We start from the raw sequence: 18,667 nt of genomic DNA on the forward strand, positions 1-18,667 counted from the left end.
TTGTTTGTTTGTTTGTTTTTTACAGAGACAGAGAGAGAGTCAGAGTGAGTGATAGGGACAGACAGGAATGGAGAGATGAGAAGCATCAATCATTAGTTTTTTGTTGCGCATTGTGACCTCTTAGTTGTTCATTGATTGCTTTCTCATGTGTGCCTTGACCATGGGCCTTCAGCAGACTGAGTAACCCCTTGCTTGAGCCAGTGACCTTAGGTCAAACTGGTGAATTTTTGCTCAAACCAGATGAACCCGCACTCAAGCTGGCTATCTCAGGGTCTCGAACCTGGGTCTTCCGCATCCGAGTCTGATGCTCTATCCATTGCGCTACTGCCTGGTCAGGCTTTTTTTTTTTTTTTTTTTTGAGAGGAAGGGAGATAATATGATAAATTCCTGCTTGCTCCCTGACTGGGATCCACCTGGCAACCCCAGTCTTGGGCTGATGCTTGAATCAGCGGATCTATCCTCAGTGGCTAGGGGCTGATGCTCCAACCAGTTGAGCCACTGGCTGTGAGAGGGGAAGAGAGAGAGGAGAGGAAAGGGAAGAGAAGCAGATGGTCTCGTCTCATGTGTGCCGTGACTCGGGATTGAACCCTGGATGTCTGCATACCAGGCCAACCCTCCATCCACTGAGCCAGCCAGTCAAGGCCTCATTTTTCCTTTTTTTTTTGTTTTTAATGACAGAAAAAGGGAGAGAGACAGAGAGAGGGACAGATAGGAACAGACAGACAGGAAGGGAGAGAGATGAGAAACAACAATTTTTTGTTGCAACACCTTAGTTGTTCATTGATTGCTTTCTCATATGTGCCTTGACCAGAGGGCTACAGCAGACCGAGTGACCCCTTGCTCAAGCCAGTGACCTTGGGTTCAAGCTGGTGAGCTATACTCAAACCAGATGAGTCCATGCTCAAGCTGGCAACCTTGGGGCCTCAAACCTGGATCCTCTGCATCACAGTGCAATGCTCTATCCACTGAGCCACTGCCTGGTCAGGCTCATTTTTACTTTTTTTTTTTATTTTCATTTTTACTTTTTTGAGGTAACTCCATAGTGCTTTCCACAGTGACTACACCAGTCTGCATTCCCTCCAACAGCGCATGAGGGCTCCTTTTTCTCCCCATCCTTGCCAACACTTGTAGAGGATAACCATTAAGACAGGTGTGAGGTGATATCTTATTATGTTTTTGTTTTTTGGGTTTTTTTACAGAGACAGAGAGAGAGAGAGAGGGATAGACAGGGACAGACAGACAGGAATGGAGAGATGAGAAGCATCAATCATTAGTTTTTTGTTGCGCATTGCAACACCTTAGCTGTTCATTGATTGCTTTCTCATATGTGCCTTGACCACGGGCCTTCAGCAGACCGAGTAACCCCTTGCTTGAGCCAGTGACCTTGGGCTCAAGCTGGTGAGCTTTTGTTCAAACCAGCTAAGCCCGTGCTTAAGCTGGCGACCTCAGGGTCTCGAATCTGGGTCTTCTGCATCCCAGTCCGCCGCTCTATCCACTGCGCCACCTCCTGGTCAGGCTCTTATTATGGTTTTAATTTACATTTCTCTGATAAAGAGTGGCATTGAGCATCTTTTTATATACCTATTGACAATTTGTATGTCCTCTTTGGAGAAGTGTCTTTTCAGGTCCTTTAAAATGTTTGTTTGTTTGTTTTTATTTCTTGATTTTAGAGAGAGAGGAAGCGGGGGCGAGGAGGGGGGAGAGAGAAAGAGACATCAGTTTGTTGTTCCACTTATTTATGCATTCATTGGTTGTTTCTTTTTTTGTGACAGAGACAGAGAGAGACAGATAGAGACAGACAGACAGGAATAGAGATGAGAAGCATCAATTCTTTGTTGCGACACCTTGGTTCATTGATTGCTTTCTCATATGAGCCTTGACGGGGATAGGGGTGGGGGTCTAAAGCAGACTGAGTGACCCCCTTGCTCAAGCCAGCGACCTTAGGTTCAAACTAGTGAGCTGTACTCAAACCAGATGAGCCCGTGCTCAAACCGGCAACCTCAGGGTTTTGAACCTGGGTTGTCTGTGTCCCAGTCTGACACTATCCACTGTGCCACCGCCTGGTCAGGCCATTGCTTGATTTCTACATGTGCCCTGACTAGGGATTGAATCCATGTCCTTGGTGTATCAGGACAATGCTCCAACCAACTGAACTACCCAGCTATAGCCATTTGCCCATTTTTATTTTTATTTCTAATTGTTGATTTTAGCAAGGGAGGAACAGGGCGGGGGGGGGGGGGGGACAGGAACCTCGAGCTGTTCCAGTATGTGCTCTGACTGGGGATTGAACCAGCAACCTCTGTGCTTTGGACGATGCTCTAGTCTGTCTAACCAACCAAACTATCTGGCCAGGACCCCTTTAACCATTTTTAAATCAGATTGTTGTTTTTTGGTCTTGAGTTGTATAAATTCTTTATGAGTTTTGGATATTAACGTCTAACCAGATGTGTCATTGGTAAATATGTTCTTCCATTCAGTGAGTTGTCTTTTCAATTTTTTTCTTTCTTTAAGATTTTATTGCCTGACCTGTGGTGGCGCAGTGGGTAAAATGTCGACCTGGAACTCTGAGGTCACTATTTCGAAACCCTGGGCTTGCCTCATCAAGGCACATATGGAAGTTGATGCTTCTGGCTCCTCCTACCTTCTCTCTCTCTCTCTCTCTCTCTCTCTCTTTCTTTCTCTCTCTCTCTCTCTCTTTCCCCTCTCTAAATGAATAAATAAAATCTAAAAAAAAAACCCAGATTTTATTTATTGATTTTTACAGAGAGAGAGGAAGGTAGAGCAAGAGGTATTAAGTTGCTTAACATAGTTGCTTCACTTTAGTTATTCATTGCTTGCTTGTCATATGTGCCATAACTGGGCAAGCCCAGGGTTTCGAACCAGTGACCTTGGCATTTCCAAAACTTTAGTTTGATACAGTTTTTTGTTTTGTTTTGTTTTCATTGCCCAAGGAGATATAGCAGAAAATATATTGCTACGAGAATTGAGAGAGAGAGGAAGGGATAGTGGGAAGCATCAACTCATAGTTGCTTTCACTTTAGTTGTGCATTGATTAGTTCCCATATGTGCCCTGACCAGGGCCAAGTCTCAGTGTCCTCTGCTCAAGCCAGCAACCTTTGGCTCAAGCTGGTGAGCTTTGGAATCGTGTGGATAATTCCCTGCTCAGGCTAGAGACCCACGCTGATTAGCCTGCACTCAGAGCTGGTGATCTTGGGGTTTCAATCCTGTGACCTCAGTATTCTGAGTCTATGCTTATCCGCTGTGCCACCACTGGTCAGGCAGTACCATGCTATTGTGATTACTATGGCCTTGTAATATATATAGTTTGATGTCAGGTAGTGTGATACCTCCCACTTTGTTCTTTCTTAAGGTAGCTATTTTGGGTCTTTTGTGGGTCCATATAAATTTTGGAATATTTGTTCTAGTTCTGTGAAATACACCTTTGATACTGTGATAGGAATTGCATTGACTCTACAGATTACTTTGGGTAATATGGACATTTAATGATGTTAATTCTTACTATCCATGAACATAGTAGATGCTTCCATGTATTTGTAGCTTTTCTTAGTTTCTTTCTTCAGTGTCATAATTTTTTGAGAAGAGATCTTCTACATCCTTGGTTAAATGTATTCTTAGGGTTGATTTGTTTGTTTTAGTGAGATAGAGGGACAGACAGGGACAGACAGACAGGAAGGGAGAGAGATGAGAAGCATCAACTCATAGTTGCAGCACCTTAGTTGCTTATTGATTGCTTTCTCATATGTGCCTTGACTGGAGAATTCAGCTGAACCAGTGACCCCTTGCTTAAGCCAGAAAACTTGGTCTCAAGCCAGCGACCTTGGGCTTCAAGCCAGCAACCATGGGGTCATGTCTATGATCCTGCGCTCGTTGGTGAGCCTGTGCTCAAGCCAGTGACCTTGGGGTTTTGAACCTGGGTCCTCAGTGTCCCAGGTCAATGCTCCATCCACTGCACCGCCGCCTGGTCAGGCCTAGGTTTTGAGGTTTTTTTAAAAGAAGATTCCTTAAGTGAGAAGCAGGGGGGGTAGAGAGACAAGCTCCTGCATGTGCCCTGACCGAGATCCACCCAGCAAGCCCCATGTGGGCGATGCTCTGCCCATCTGGGGATGCTGCTCTGTTGCTCTACAACCGAGTTATTTAAGTGCCTGAGGGGAGGCCATGGAGCCATCCTCAGCTCCCAGGGCCAACTTGCTCCAACTGAGCCATGGCTGAGGGTGATGAAGAGAGAGAGAGAAGGGAAAAGGGTAGGGGTGGAGAAGCAGATGGTCACTTCTATATGCCCTGACTGGGAATCGAACCTGGGACACCCACACACCGGGCCAGTGCTCTACCACTGAGTCAACTGGCCAGGGCTTTATTTACTTACTTATTTTTTTATTTTTTATTTTTTTCATTTTTCTGAAGCTGGAAACAGGGAGAGACAGTCAGACAGACTCCCGCATGCGCCCGACCGGGATCCACCCGCACGCCCACCAGGGGCGACGCTCTGCCCACCAGGGGGCGATGCTCTGCCCATCCTGGGCGTCGCCATGTTGCGACCAGAGCCACTCTAGCGCCTGGGGCAGAGGCCACAGAGCCATCCCCAGCACCCGGGCCATCTTTGCTCCAATGGAGCCTTGGCTGCGGGAGGGGAAGAGAGAGACAGAGAGGGAAAGCGCGGCGGAGGGGTGGAGAAGCAAATGGGCGCTTCTCCTGTGTGCCCTGGCCGGGAATCGAACCCGGGTCCTCCGCACGCTAGGCCGACGCTCTACCGCTGAGCCAACCGGCCAGGGCCTTACTTATTTTTGAAGCAGTTGTAAATGGGATTGATTTCCTAGTTTCCATTTTTGATAGTTCATTACTGGTATGTAAAAATAATTTCTGGATGTTTATTTTGTATCCTACTACTTTATTGAATTCATTTATCATTTCTAGTAGCTCTTTAGTGGAATCTTTAGGGTTCTCTATATACAGTGTTATGTCATCTACAAATAAGGATGGTTTTGCCTGACTGGTGGTAGCACAGTGGATAGAGTGTTGACCCTGGATGCTGACGTCCTCGGTTTGAAACCTTGAGGTCACCAGCTTGGGTCAGCTTGTCAAATTGAGCACAGGCTTAGTAACTTGAGCACTGGATCACCAGCTTGAGTGTGGGATCTAAGGTTGCTGGCTTGAGCAAGGGGTCACTGGTTCAGGGGGCCTGCTTCTCTACCCCTACCCTTTTCCCTTCTCTCTCTCTCTTTACCTCCCTCAGCCATGGCTCAGTTGGAGCAAGTTGGCCCTGGGAGCTGAGGATGGCCTCCCTTCAGGCACTAAAATAGCTCGGTTGTAGAGCAGTAGAGCAGCATCCCCAGATGAGCAGAGCATCGCCCACACGGGGCTTGCTGGGTGGATCCCTGTCAGGGCACATGCAGAAGTCTGTCTCTCTACCTCCCTGCTTCTTATTTAAGAAACATTCTTTTAAAAAACCCAAAATCCTAACCCAAAAACCAGGCAGCAGTGCAGTGGATAGAGCATTGACCTGGGACACTGAGGACCCAGGTTCAAAAACGCAAGGTCACTCACTGGCTTGAGCATAGGCTCACCAACTTGAACATGGGATCATAGACATGACCCCATGGTTGCTGGCTTGAAGCCCAAGGTCACTGGCTTGAGACCAAGTTTTCTGGCTTAAGCAAAGAGTCACTGGTTCAAAAAGCAAATCAGTGAACAACTAAGCTGAAGCAACTACGAGTTGATGCTTCTCACTCTCCTTTCTCTCAAATCAATAAAAATAATAATAATGACATTTTTTACTTATTCCTCTCCAGTTGGGATGCCTTTTATTTCTTCTTGTCTGATTGCTATGGCTAGGACTTCAAGTATTATGTTGAATATGAGTGGAGAAAGTTGATATTCCTGTCTTGTTTCTGATCTTAAGGGAAACACTTTTAGTTTTTGCCCATTGAATATGACATTGGTTGTGGGTTTGTCATATATGGCCTTTATTACATTAGGTATGCTCCCTTTATTCCCACTTTGCTAAGAATTTTTATCATAATTGGGTACTGGATTTTATCAAATGCTTTTTCTACATCTATTGATATGATTCTGTGACTTTTATTCTTTATTTCATTAATATGGTGTATCATGTTGATTGATTTGCCATTATACCAGCTTTTGTATCTCTGGAATAAGGCCTGCTTGATCATGATATATGATCTTTTTAATGTATTACTGGATTCAGTTTTCTAATATTTTGGGATTTTAGCATCCATGTTCGTCAGCGCTATTTTACACCTATGATTTTTTTTTCTTTATAATATATTTATCTGGTTTTGGAATTAGGATAATGCAGGCCTTGTAAGATAAACTTGGGAGTCTTCTCTCCTCTTGAATTATTTTGGAATAGTTTGAGAAAGTTGGTATTAGTTCTTCTTTGAATGTTTGGTAAAATTCACCTGTGAAGCCATCTGGTCCATGACTTTTGTTTGTTGGGAGTTTTTTGATTACTGCCTCAATTTCACCGGCTGTAATCTATTTATTCAGAGTCTTAATCTTCCTGATTCAGTTTTGGAAGATTGTATGTTTCTAGACTTTTATCCAGTTCGTCCAGACTGTCCAGTTTGTTGGCATATAGTTATTCATAATTTTTTCTTACAATCCTTTGTATGTCTATGGAGTCGGTTGTTACTTTTCCTGTTTCATTTCTGGTTATATTTTTTATTTTATGTATATTTAACATTTTTACTTACTGATTTCAGTGAGGGAGGAAGGGGGAGAGAGAGAGAGAGACAGGAACGTTGAGCTGTTCCTCTATGTGCCTTGGCTGGGGATTGAACCGGCAACCTATGCACTTTGGGATCATGCTCTAACCAACCAATCTATTTGGCCAGGGCAGTTTCTAATTTTATTTTATTGTGTCCTTTCTTTTTTTCTTGATGAGTCTAGATAAAGGTTTGTCAATCTGGGCCTGACCAGGCGGTGGCGCAGTGGATAGAGCGTTGGACTGGGATGCGGAAGACCCAGGTTTGAGACCCCAAGGTCACCAGCTTGAACCCAAGGTCGCTGGCTCGAGCAAGGGGTTACTCGGTCTGCTGAAGGCCCGTGGTCAAGGCACATATGAGAAAGCAATCAATGAACAACTAAGGTGTTGCAACGCGCAATGAAAAACTAATGATTGATGCTTCTCATCTCTCTCTGTTCCTGTCTGTCTGTCCCTGTCTATCCCTCTCTCTGACTCACTCTCTGTCTCTGTAAAAAAAAAAAAAAAGTTTGTCAATCTGGTTTATCTTTTCAAAGAACCAGCTCTTGGTTTCATTGAAATTTTGTATTGTTTTTTAGACTCTATTTTGTTTATTTCTGTTCTGATCTTTATTATTTCCTTTCTACTGCTCACTTTGGGATCATTTCATTGCCTGAGGTGAGGCCATGGAGCCATCCTTAGCACCTGGGGCCAAAGTGCTTGAACCATTTGAGCCATGGCTAAGGGAGGGAGGGAGGGAGAGAGAGAGAGAGAGAGAGAGAGAGAGAGAGAGAAGGGGGAGGGGTAGAGAAGCAGATAGTTGCTTCTGTGTGTTCTGACCAGGAATTAAACCTAGGACTTCCACAGGCTGGGCCAATACTATACCACTGAGCCATCTGGGCAGGGCAAGATTTTTCTTGTTTCTTGAAGTAGGCCTATAATGCTATGAATTTCCCTCTTAGGACTGCTTTCACTGTATCCCAAAACTTTTGGGTTGTGTTCTCCTTTTCATTTGTTTCAAGATATCTTTTGATTTCTTCCTTGATATTGTTGTTAACCCATTCATTGTTTAGTAACATGTTTAACCTCTGTGTCTTCGTGTGATTTTCAGTTATTTTCTTGTGATTGATTACTATTTTCATACTGTTACGGTCAGAGAAGATACTTTATAGGATTTCAGTCTTCTTAAACTTACTGAGACTTGCCTGACCAGGCGGTGGTGCAGTGGGTAGAGCGTTGGACTGGGATGCCAAAGACTCAGGTTTGAGACCCTGAGGTCGCCAGTTTGAGCGCAGGCTCACCTGGTTTGAGCAAAGCTCACCAGCTTGGACCCAAGGTCGTTGGCTCGAGCAAGGGGTTACTCGGTCTGCCGAAGGCCCGTGGTCAAGGCACATATGAGAAAGCAATCAATAAACAACTAAGGTGTCAAAACGAAAAACTGATGATTGATGCTTCTCACCTCTCTCCGTTCCTGTCTATCTCTATCTATCCCTCTCTCTGTCCCTGTAAAAAAAAACAAGAAAACCCCCTAATGATTGATGCGTCTCATCTCTCTCCGTTCCTGTCTGTCTGTCTCTATCTATCCCTCTCTCTGACTCTTTCTCTGTCTCTGGGAAAAAAAAAACCCAAAACTTACTGAGACTTGTTTTGTGTCCTAATATGTGGTCTATCCTAGAAAATGTTTTATGTGCACTTGAAAGGAAAGTATATTCTGCTGCTTTGGGGTGAAATGCTCTGAATGTATCAATTAAATTCATCTGATCTAGTGTGTCATTTAAAGCCACTGTTTCCTTGTTGATTATTTTCTTTCAAAAATCAATTCATTGTTTTCTTTAATTTTTTTTTTTTTTTTTTTTACACAGACAGAGAGTGAGTCAGAGACAGGGATACATTGGGACAGACACAGACAGTAACGGAGAAAGATGAGAAGCATCAATCATCAGTTTTTCGTTGCGACACCTTAGTAGTTCATTGATTGCTTTCTGATATGTGCCTTGACCGTGGGCCTTCAGCAGATCGACCAACTCCTTGCTCGAGCCAGAGACCTCGGGTCCAAGCTGGTGAGCTTTTTGCTCAAACCAGATGAGCTCACACTCAAACTGGCAACCTCGGGGTCTTGAACCTGGGACCTCGGCATCCCAGTCCAACGCTCTATCCACTGCGCTACCACCTGGTCAGGCTCAATCCATTGTTTTCAATGGGATGTTAAAACCCCCTACTGTTACTGTATTGCTGTGGATCTCTCCCTTTATGTCCATCAGGATTTGCTTTATATATTTAGGTATTCCTATGTTGGGTGCATAAAGGTTTACAAGGGTTATATTCTCTTATTAGACTGCTCCCTTTATCATTAGGTAGTGTCCTTCTTTGTCTCTTACTATAACCTTTGTTTAAAGTCTGATTTTGTCAGCCTGACTGGTGGTGGCGCAGTGGATAGAGTGTTGATCTGGTGCTGGGATACCAGGTTTGAAATCCAAAAGTTGCTGGCTTGAGCCCAAAGTCACTGTCTTGAGCAAGGGAGCACTGGCTTGGCTTGAGCCCCCTTGTCAAGATGCGTATGTGAAGCAGTAATTGAACGACTAAAAAAGTGCCGCAACTACACGTTGATGCTTCTCATTTCTCTCCCTTCCTGTGTATCTGTTTTTCTCTCTCTTGCTAAAAAAACAAACAAAAAAATACATTTATTTTTGTCAGATATAAATATTGCTGTACCAGCTTTTTGTTTTTCTGTTTACATTTGCATGAAATATCTTTCTTCATCTCTTTACTTTGAGTCTGTGTCTATCTTTTGTTCTGAGGTGAGTCTCTTGTAGACAGCATACACGTGAGTCTTGTTTTCTTATCCATTCAGCTACCCTATGTCTTTTGATTGGAGCAGTTAAGCCATTTGCATTTAAAGTGATGCCCTGGCTGAATAGCTCAGTTGGTTAGAACATCATCACAAAGTGCAGAGGTTACCAGTTAGATCCCTGGTCAGAGCACATACAAGAACAGATCAATGTTCCTGTCTCTCTCTCTTTCTCCTTCTCTCCCTAAAATCAATAAAGAAAAAAAAAATTTAAATAAAGTGATATTGATAGGTATATACTATTGCCATTTTATTCTCTCTCTTTTCTTTTTTAGGTAAGAGGAAGGGAGATAGTGAGGCAGACTCCCGCATACACCTCAACTGGGATGCACCCAGCAACCCCATTAACCCCATCTTGGGCTGATGTTTGAGTATGGAGCTATTTTTAACACCTGAGGCTGTTGTGCTCCAGAGGAGCTATCCTCAGCACCTGGGGCCATGCTCAACCAATCCAGCCACTGGCTGCGGAGGGGAAGAGGGGAAGAAGAGGTGGGGAGAAGCAGATGGTTGCTTCTTCTGTGTGCCCTGACTTGGAATCGAACCCAGGATGTTCATACGCTGGGCCAGCGCTCTATCCACTGAGCCACTGAACAGGGCCATTTTATTCTTTTAACTATGTTCCTGTCATTGTTGTCTTTTTTTTTAATTTAGAAATTAAATTTAGCCTGACCTGTGGTGGCGTAGTAGATAAACTGTTGAGCTGTAATCCTGAGATTGCTGGTTCGAAGCCCTGGGTTTGCCTGATCAAGGCACATATGGGAGTTGATACTTCCTGCTCCTCCCCCCTTCTCTCTCTCTCTCTCTCTCTCTCTCTCTCTCTCCCTCCCCCTTTCTCTCTAAAGTGAATTTTTTAAAAAAAGGAAATTAAATCTAATGGGGTGACATTGATCAGTAAGAGCACATAGGTTTCATGTGAACATCTCCATGGCGTTTGAACTGTTGATTGTGTTGTGTGCCCATCACCCAAAGTCAAATCATATTCTGTCACCATGTATTTGGCCCCCCCTTATTCCCCTTCCACCTGTTCCCCTCTGCCTTCTTCTTCTTTAAGAAGACTAACGTTTCTTGTAATACTGGTTTGGTGGTAGCAAACTCTTTTAGCGTTTTCTTTTTTTATTATTAAATGTTTATTTATTGATTTTAGAGAGAGAGGAAGGAAGAGAGAGAGACAGACAGACAGACAGGAACATCGATCTGTTCCTGTATGTGCCCAGACCAGGGATCGAACCGGCAACCTCTGTGCTTCAGGACGATGCTCCAGCCAACTGAGCTATCTGGCCAGGGCTCATTAGTATTTTCTTATCTGGGAAGCTGTTTATTATTTCACTCTCAAATTTTTTTTTTTTTTTCGTGAGAGAGACTGATAGGAACAGACAGGAAGGGAGAGAGATGAAAAGCATTAGTTCTTCATTGCGGAACCTTAGTTGTTCATTGATTGCTTTCTCATATGTGTCTTGACCAGGGGAAGGGGGGTGCTACAGCTGAGCCAATGACCCCTTGCTCAAGCCAGCAACCTTGGGCTTCAAGCAAGCAACCTTTGGGCTCAAGCCAGTGACCATGGGGTCATGTCTCTGATCCCACATCCAACCTCGTGAGCTTGTGCTCAAACCAGTTGAGCTTGCACTCAAGCCGGTGACCTTGTGGTTTTGAACCTGGTTTCTCTGTGACTTAGGCCGACGCTCGGTCCACTGCATTACCGCCTCAACCTCAATTTTAAATGATAGCCTTGTTGGGTAAAGTAGTCTTGGTTGTAGGTCCTTGGTTTTCATCACTTTGAATATTTCATGCAAGTCCCTCCCTTTTTATGATCTCCTACACCCAAGGGCTAGTGATTGATAGCTTTTCAAAACTCACCCTTTTGGCCCTAGCCGGTTGGCTCAGTGGTAGAGCGTCGGCCTGGCGTGCAGGGGACCCGGGTTCGATTTCCGGCCAGGGCACATAGGAGAAGCGCCCATTTGCTTCTCCACCCCCCCCCTTCCTCTCTGTCTCTCTCTTCCCCTCCCGCAGCCAAGGCTCCATTGGAGCAAAGATGGCCCGGGCGCTGGGGATGGCTCCTTGGCCTCTGCCCCAGGCACTAGAGTGGCTCTGGTCGCAGCAGAGCGACGCCCCGGAGGGGCAGAGCATCGCCCCCTGGTGGGCAGAGCGTTGCCCCTGGTGGGCGTGCGGGTGGATCCCGGTCGGGCGCATGCGGGAGTCTGTCTGACTGTCTCTCCCCGTTTCCAGCTTCAGAAAAAAAAAATACAAAAAAACAAACAAACAAAAAAAACCTCACCCTTTCACTTTTATTGCTGTAAATGTGACTGTTTTCACTTCCTCCCTGCTCCCAGTGTATTTTGGATATAAAAAATAATTATGGGCCCTGGCCGGTTGGCTCAGCGGTAGAGCGTCGGCCTAGCGTGCGGAGGACCCGGGTTCGATTCCCGGCCAGGGCACACAGGAGAAGCGCCCATTTGCTTCTCCACCCCTCCGCCGCACTTTCCTCTCTGTCTCTCTCTTCCCCTCCCGCAGCCAAGGCTCCATTGGAGCAAAGATGGCCCGGGCGCTGGGGATGGCTCTGTGGCCTCTGCCCCGGGCGCTAGAGTGGCTCTGGTCGCAATATGGCGACGCCCAGGATGGGCAGAGCATCGCCCCCTGGTGGGCAGAGCGTCGCCCCATGGTGGGCGTGCCGGGTGGATCCCGGTCGGGCGCATGCGGGAGTCTGTCTGACTGTCTCTCCCCGTTTCCAGCTTCAGAAAAATGAAAAAAAAAAAAAAAAAAAAAAAAATAATTATGGTAATGAGTAAGAAAGTCTAAGGACTGGTACCCCCAGCTTCAGGATGTGTCACGGAGAGGAGCTGGCACCCTTGGCCTTCCCCTACAACCCTGTCTTCCTCCTTCCCATTTCATGACCTAATTTTTCTCCCTCACATCCGTTGCTCACCCCTCCTGGCTTCTTGGTGTCCTATTAATGTCCTGTCCAGCTTGGGTTGGCTTTCAGGGACCTCGTGGGAGGGTTTTGGGGGCAATCCCATCCTCATTGCCCTAGCATTGTGACAACCTTGTGCTCTCAGCATTTTCTGAGAACTGCTTCTAGCCCACATAGTACAGCATCAGCATAACCTGAAGGTTCAAAGCAGGAGCTCTGGGGTCTGACAGCCTGAATTCAAGTCCAGTTTCCCCAGGTATCAGCTATGAGACCTTGGGCAAGCGACTTACCTGCTCTGAAACTCCTGGTGTCCTGGTGTGGAATATGGGGTGTGGTGGGATGGTGCTAAGTGACCCAGGAACAAATAGCATTAAACACAGTAGCCAGCAAACACAAGCTCTCTGTGACCACAGCAAAGGGGCTAGCTAGGTCCTGGCCTACCCGGCAGAGCCTTCTGACTGTCTGTCCTGCTTGTTTGCTCTGCTGCGGAAGCTGACCTCTCACCTACATCCCCCCTGCTACATTGGAGATGCTGCTTCCTGTTGCCGGATAGACTAAGGATTTGAGTGACAGAGACCAAGAGATCATGGGGCAGGGACCATCAACAGGGTGGGCCAGTGTTGGCCCCCAGGAAGGAGGCACTCAGTAAGCAGCTGGTCAGAAGGAGGCTGTTCAGGAATTTAGAGGAACCTTCAGCCCATTGCCCTTTGCTTCTTCCAGCATTGGCTGGCTAGCTATTCTGGAGGCTCCCATTCCCTTTATTTCCCTGGGATGGGGGCCCTCTTTGACCCAGGGATATTAGGGGAGCCAGAGTATAGTCACAACACCCTCATTTCTCCCTTGCTTTCTCTGTAAATATTTTGTATAAGTCTTTTATGAGTGAGGCCGAACAGTGCAGGTGTTTTTCTCTTCCCTGTCCCTGGGTTTTCTCCTAAGCAGTCCTACGTCTGTTCTCAGCAAAGTCTGGCCACACCAATTCCTGGCCTGTCTTCTTGGTTCCCCTTCCCCAGCTGGGCTGGATGGATCAGGCTACTCTCGCCACCCATTGCAGAGGCACCTGTTTATTAAACAGGTGTAGGTAAGGCGCAAAGCAGGCTGGGCTGGGGTGAGGGCTGAGCTGAAGGCTGGGAGAGGAGGGGCACCCAGAGGCCTTGACATTTTCTGGGTACTTACCTGTTTGTGTCTGTCCTGGTCCACAATGGTCTTAAGTGGGAGCAGAGGGAGAGGAGTGGACTGGGTGTGACTGTGTTTGGGCATCTGGTGGATTTGTTTATTCACGTGGGCAGTTTTACTGCCAACAAAGCTGGGCTCACTGACGGTTTCGTTCCCTCTAGGGGGAGGGACACTCTCATATTGCTCCATAGGCAGACAAAGGGCCACCCAAACACCTTTACCCCAATCCTGGCTCATCTGTTGCTGGACATCACTGCCTGAAGGCAGGAGGGTAGAGGGCCAGGTCACCCCTTTGGCATGGATTTGTTTCAGAAGACCTGTGTGGCGCAGTGGATAAAGCATTGGCCTGGAACGCTAAGGTCACCGGTTTGAAATCTTGGGCTTGACTGGTCAAGGCACATATGGGAGTTGATGCTTCCTGCTCCTCCCCCCTTCTCTCTCTCTCTCTCTCTCTCTTTTCCCTCTCTAAAATGAATAAATAAAATCTTTAAAAAAAAAGAAGAAAGGCTAGTAGCCCAGAGTAAGGTTCCTGCTTCTGTGTGTAGTGGCTCCACGACGAAAGATGGGAGTGGGACAGATACCCTCTCTACTCTGACCTGTCTCCCCATGAGCCCCTTGTCTGCTTACAGTAGTGACCAGATCTCTAAACAATTCAGATGTTCACACCCCTTTTCCTGTTATACCAAATTAGGTAGACTGCCTTGGGTATGCCTTGAGATTTTATCCTCTCTCTTGATGAGCACAGTCCTGGATTTAAGGGTCCCCTGTGGCTTGTCTCTGGGGAACCTGTGGTAGGGCACCCTGGTGCGTCACTCAGAGACAGTGCTGCCTCGCTTCCTGATGTCCCCGTCCAGCTCTGGTTCCCTGGTCACAGCAGCAGACCCTGCGGCACCTAGTGCAGTAATGGGCCCTTGACCCTGCATGGCCAGTTAGGTCTCACAAGCCAGCAATCCCGGACCCTGGGGCACCCTCTCCACCCATCCACTCTGTCATACCTATGGTTTTCTCATACCTGCATACCAACCTTGGAAATGACTGTCGCCCCACTTCACATCCACTTTTTGTTGCTGCTGGCAGAGCTGACATCTGGAGCTATTGCCAACCTGTGAAGCATCTCTGCCCTCCCAGAAGGTGCCCTGCAGTGAGTGAGCAGCTTGGGCCTGCCTGCTAGGCAGTGTGTGAAACAAGTCCCAGGTGGATCCTCATGGGCTTAGATGACCCTGTTTGGCATGTGTTTTGGCTTCCAGTGTGGTGGAGCCTCTTGAAAAACAGAGAAAGTAATGGACTGGGTCAGGCAGGAATCCGGCTTGTTACGTTTCGTTTCTGTGGCTACAGGAGGTTGATGTTGTGGCTATAAACTTAAATCCCCTCTATCTTCCACTTGTTTCTGTATATCCTATTTCCTTTCTTCCTTGTGATCCCTTTGGCCATTGTGATCTGATTCCATTGTTTTCATTCAGTAAACAACTCTTCTACACCATGATCTGAGTAAGGTGTTGGGGACACACAGGTGACCAGACACAGTCCCTGCCCTTCAGGGCCCTCAGCCCAGTGGGAGAGTGGACACAAATTCAGGCTACCACATACACAGTATGGAACTCTGCTCCAAGTTACTGTGTTGGGTTCTGCTGCCAGTCGGTTGCACTATTACCCCTGTTCTGAGACTCCACTAATAGTAATTATAATAACTTTCAGCTATTATTCATTGAGTACTTTCTATGCTTGTGTGAGCTCTAGAATGTTACCTGGATTTCCTTTTTTTTCTTTTTTTTTTTTTTTTTTTTGTATTTTTCTGAAGCTGGAAATGGGAGGCAGTCAGACAGACCTCCACATGCGCCCGACCGGGATCCACCCGGCACGCCCACCCGGGGGCAATGCTCTGCCCATCCGGGGCGTCGATCTGTCGCGACCAGAGCCACTCTAGCACCTGGGGCAGAGGCCAAGAAGCCATCCCCACCGCCTGGGCCATCTTTTGCTCCAATGGAGCCTCGGCTGCGGGAGGGGAAGAGAGAGACAGAGAGGAAGGAGAGGGGGAGGGGTGGAGAAGCAGATGGGCGCATCTCCTGTGTGCCCTGGCCAGGAATCGAACCTGGGACTTTTGCACGCCAGGCCGACGCTCTACCACTGAGCCAACCGGCCAGGGCTACCTGGATTTTCTTATCTTTCCTAAAACTCTAGGACAGGCATCCCCAAACTACGGCCCTCGGGCCACATGTGGCCCCCTGAGGCCATTTATCCGACCCCCCACTGCACTTCCGGAAGGGGCACCTCTTTCATTGGTGGTCAGTGAGAGGAGTACTGTATGTGGCGGCCCTCCAACAGTCTGAGGGACAGTGAACTGGCCCCTGTGTAAAAAGTTTGGGGACCCCTGCTCTAGGAGGTAGATACTAATTGTTAGATGATGTCCTTTTTACAGATAAAAAACAGAGAAAGAGCAAGATTGTCACTTCCCCAAGGTCATACAAGTAGGAAGTGGAGGAACCAAAATTGGAACTCAGCATCTCACCCTCGATCAGTGTGCCCCCAGGAGGGCTTGTTGGTGAGAGGTTGGCATATGGCATGATTCACCCAAAGCACATCCTTTGCTGTGACCTTGGGGCAGGCCTCTGCAGACCTCAGCTTTACAGCCCTGGCGCCAGAGGGCCGCCATCTGAGAGCCATGCGGTTCTCTGAAGAGAGGTATTTCCTTGTCTCTCCCAGAGTTACCTCCAATCTAATCAGAGGCCACTCCTTTCTGCAGGATTAGTCAGCATCTCTTAACCAGCAGTCCCAAAGAGGAGAGAGTTCTTCAGCCATGTTCCCGGTCTGCCCCCCACCCTCCTGCCTTCAGCTGCTGCAGCACTTTTTCCTTCCTGTTTTTGTTGTCTTGGTGCTGGGTGGACTTTGGAGAGGGCCATTAAGGGCCAGGATTATAGCACAGGTGTGGCCTCAGGGACAATAAACTCAGTGACTCTAGTGAGAAAAATAAGAAATGTGCACCTTAACAAGTGAAAGCAAATAAGTTAGGACTATTAAAAAAAATCCTTTGCCAAGGGTTTGTACAACACAGTGTATGTGGTAGTTGATGGTATGATATTATAAGGGGGGAGGTAGCCTTTAGCCTGCATGTTTGAGAAGTCCACTGTCCTTAGCAAGAAAGGGGGCCCACTCTTTCCCAAGCTGACCTGGGGAACCCCAGAGCACTGCAGTGAAACCAGGTGATCTAGGGTTGGCCTCCTACATACTGTCTGCAGTCTCTTTCCATGGATAGCTGCTGAAGGCTCTAGCCAACCTGGACCCCACTGCCAAGGCCGGGTCCTGAGGTCTGCTATTCTAGGGTACAGGTGACTTTAGAGTGAGAATCCCAGCTTGGGGCTAATGGGTGCTTCAGGGGACACATGAAGCCCCTGAAATTACGGGTAAGACTTTGTGTGCGTTTTCTGAGGAGCAGGAGCATAGCTTTCTTTATTGGATTCACCAAAGAGTGTGTGATTCTCACAAATGTTAAGAACCTCTGCATTATCACTTCAGGGGGCTTGGGCCAGAATGACATACAAGCCTTCTGTGGGGTAGCCTGAGCCCTCAAGAGGCCCAGAGATAGCCCTGCCATTCCCAGTGGGGTGACTTTGAATATGCACCTGACCTTCTGATATTTGGGAATCACTGCCTCGACCCTGTGACCAGGTTTCCCTTCTTCTGTACACACAGAAAATATCACCAATGGCACAGTAGGGGGTACAGCAAAGCCAGAGCAGGAGGAGGAGGTGAGCTTCATGAATGGCTGGCTCAGCTGCCAGGCCCAGGATGAGATGCTAAACTTGGCCTTCACCGTGGGCTCCTTCCTGCTCAGTGCCATCACCCTGCCCCTGGGCATCGTCATGGACAAGTATGGCCCAAGGAAGCTCAGGCTGCTGGGAAGGTCAGTGTGGGGGTGGGAGGTGGGCTGGTGGACCCTGGGCTGAGTTCCTCACTGTAGGGAACCCTGGTACCTGCTATCAGACACACTGTGGAACTCCCTAAATGCCTACTCAGAGTGGGGTTTCTACCCTATCTGCCATCAAATCACTAGGTACTATGCTCCTTGTAATGTGCCAGTGTTGCTTAAAAAAGTTATAGGACACCCAGGCCTGCCTGGAGGGTCTGGAGTTGCTTGTCATTAAGAACACTGGCTTTCACAATATTTCTGACCTTCTTCCTCTATCAGAAAAAAAAAGGTTTTGAAAATAGACTTCTAAGCACATGGAATTATCTATATATACATATGTCCTTAATTTTTATGTGCTTTGTGATATACATATACAAAAGTATAAATAAAAATGGCTGAGATTAAAAATTATAAAACAGAGACCTAATATTTTCCCTACCACTGACACCTGTGTGGAACATCTTGTGCACCCTTTGGAGGGGGGTGTCCCTGGTCTTTAAAGTTCCAGTGTGCCAGACTCAGGGTCAGTGCACCCAGCAAGGGGCCTCTCAGGTCACGGCCTCCCCAAACCAGGCCGGCTGGGAATGACCATCTCACAGGGCACTGGTTTGCAATAGCGAGACCTGTGACTGGGAAGGGAACGGGTGGTAGAACAGTTTCATTCACTTTGTAGAGCTTACGAGGCCTTGCTCCCCAGAGCAGAGCCAAGTGGAGGGGTCTTGGGGGCTGCCACTATCTTGCCTACGCCCAGTGGGTTCTGTTCATCCCCTGGCTGAGTGAGCATAGAACACGGGGAATGGATTCTGTCCTGTGTCACTTCACAGCCTTGGCCTCCTCCGGTCTGGGATCAGAGGGGCAGTGCAGTGCGGTGTTTACCAGGCCTGACTCCTGCTTAGGGGAGCTCCCTGCTTAGGCACTTGCTGGTTGGAGACTTTGGAGCAATCAGTTCTTTTTTTATTTTTTTCCCTCATCAGTAAAATGGGATCAATTTTACTCCTTAGAATTGTTAAATAAAATATTATATGTACATTTTCCAGAAGTGTCTAAAACATACATAGTAAATATTCCCAAATAATAATATGAACAATAAGAAGAAGAAGAAATAACATACTGCTT

At 47.1% G+C, this 18,667-nt stretch overlaps 1 protein-coding gene across 3 annotated transcripts in view; it reads left to right on the forward strand.

Moving 5' to 3' along the window:
• Positions 1-18,667, forward strand: part of SLC43A2 (solute carrier family 43 member 2) — a 61,797-nt gene that overhangs the window by 6,669 nt on the left and 36,461 nt on the right. For all 3 annotated transcript variants that reach the window (XM_066363549.1, XM_066363551.1, XM_066363550.1), the window contains exon 3: positions 17,335-17,545. In XM_066363549.1, the coding sequence (XP_066219646.1) occupies positions 17,335-17,545 (211 nt within the window). The remainder of the gene's footprint in view (positions 1-17,334; positions 17,546-18,667) is intronic.

This window comes from Saccopteryx leptura, chromosome 2 (assembly GCF_036850995.1).
Source record: "Saccopteryx leptura isolate mSacLep1 chromosome 2, mSacLep1_pri_phased_curated, whole genome shotgun sequence".
In the NCBI taxonomy this organism is placed as follows: Eukaryota; Metazoa; Chordata; class Mammalia; order Chiroptera; family Emballonuridae; genus Saccopteryx; species Saccopteryx leptura.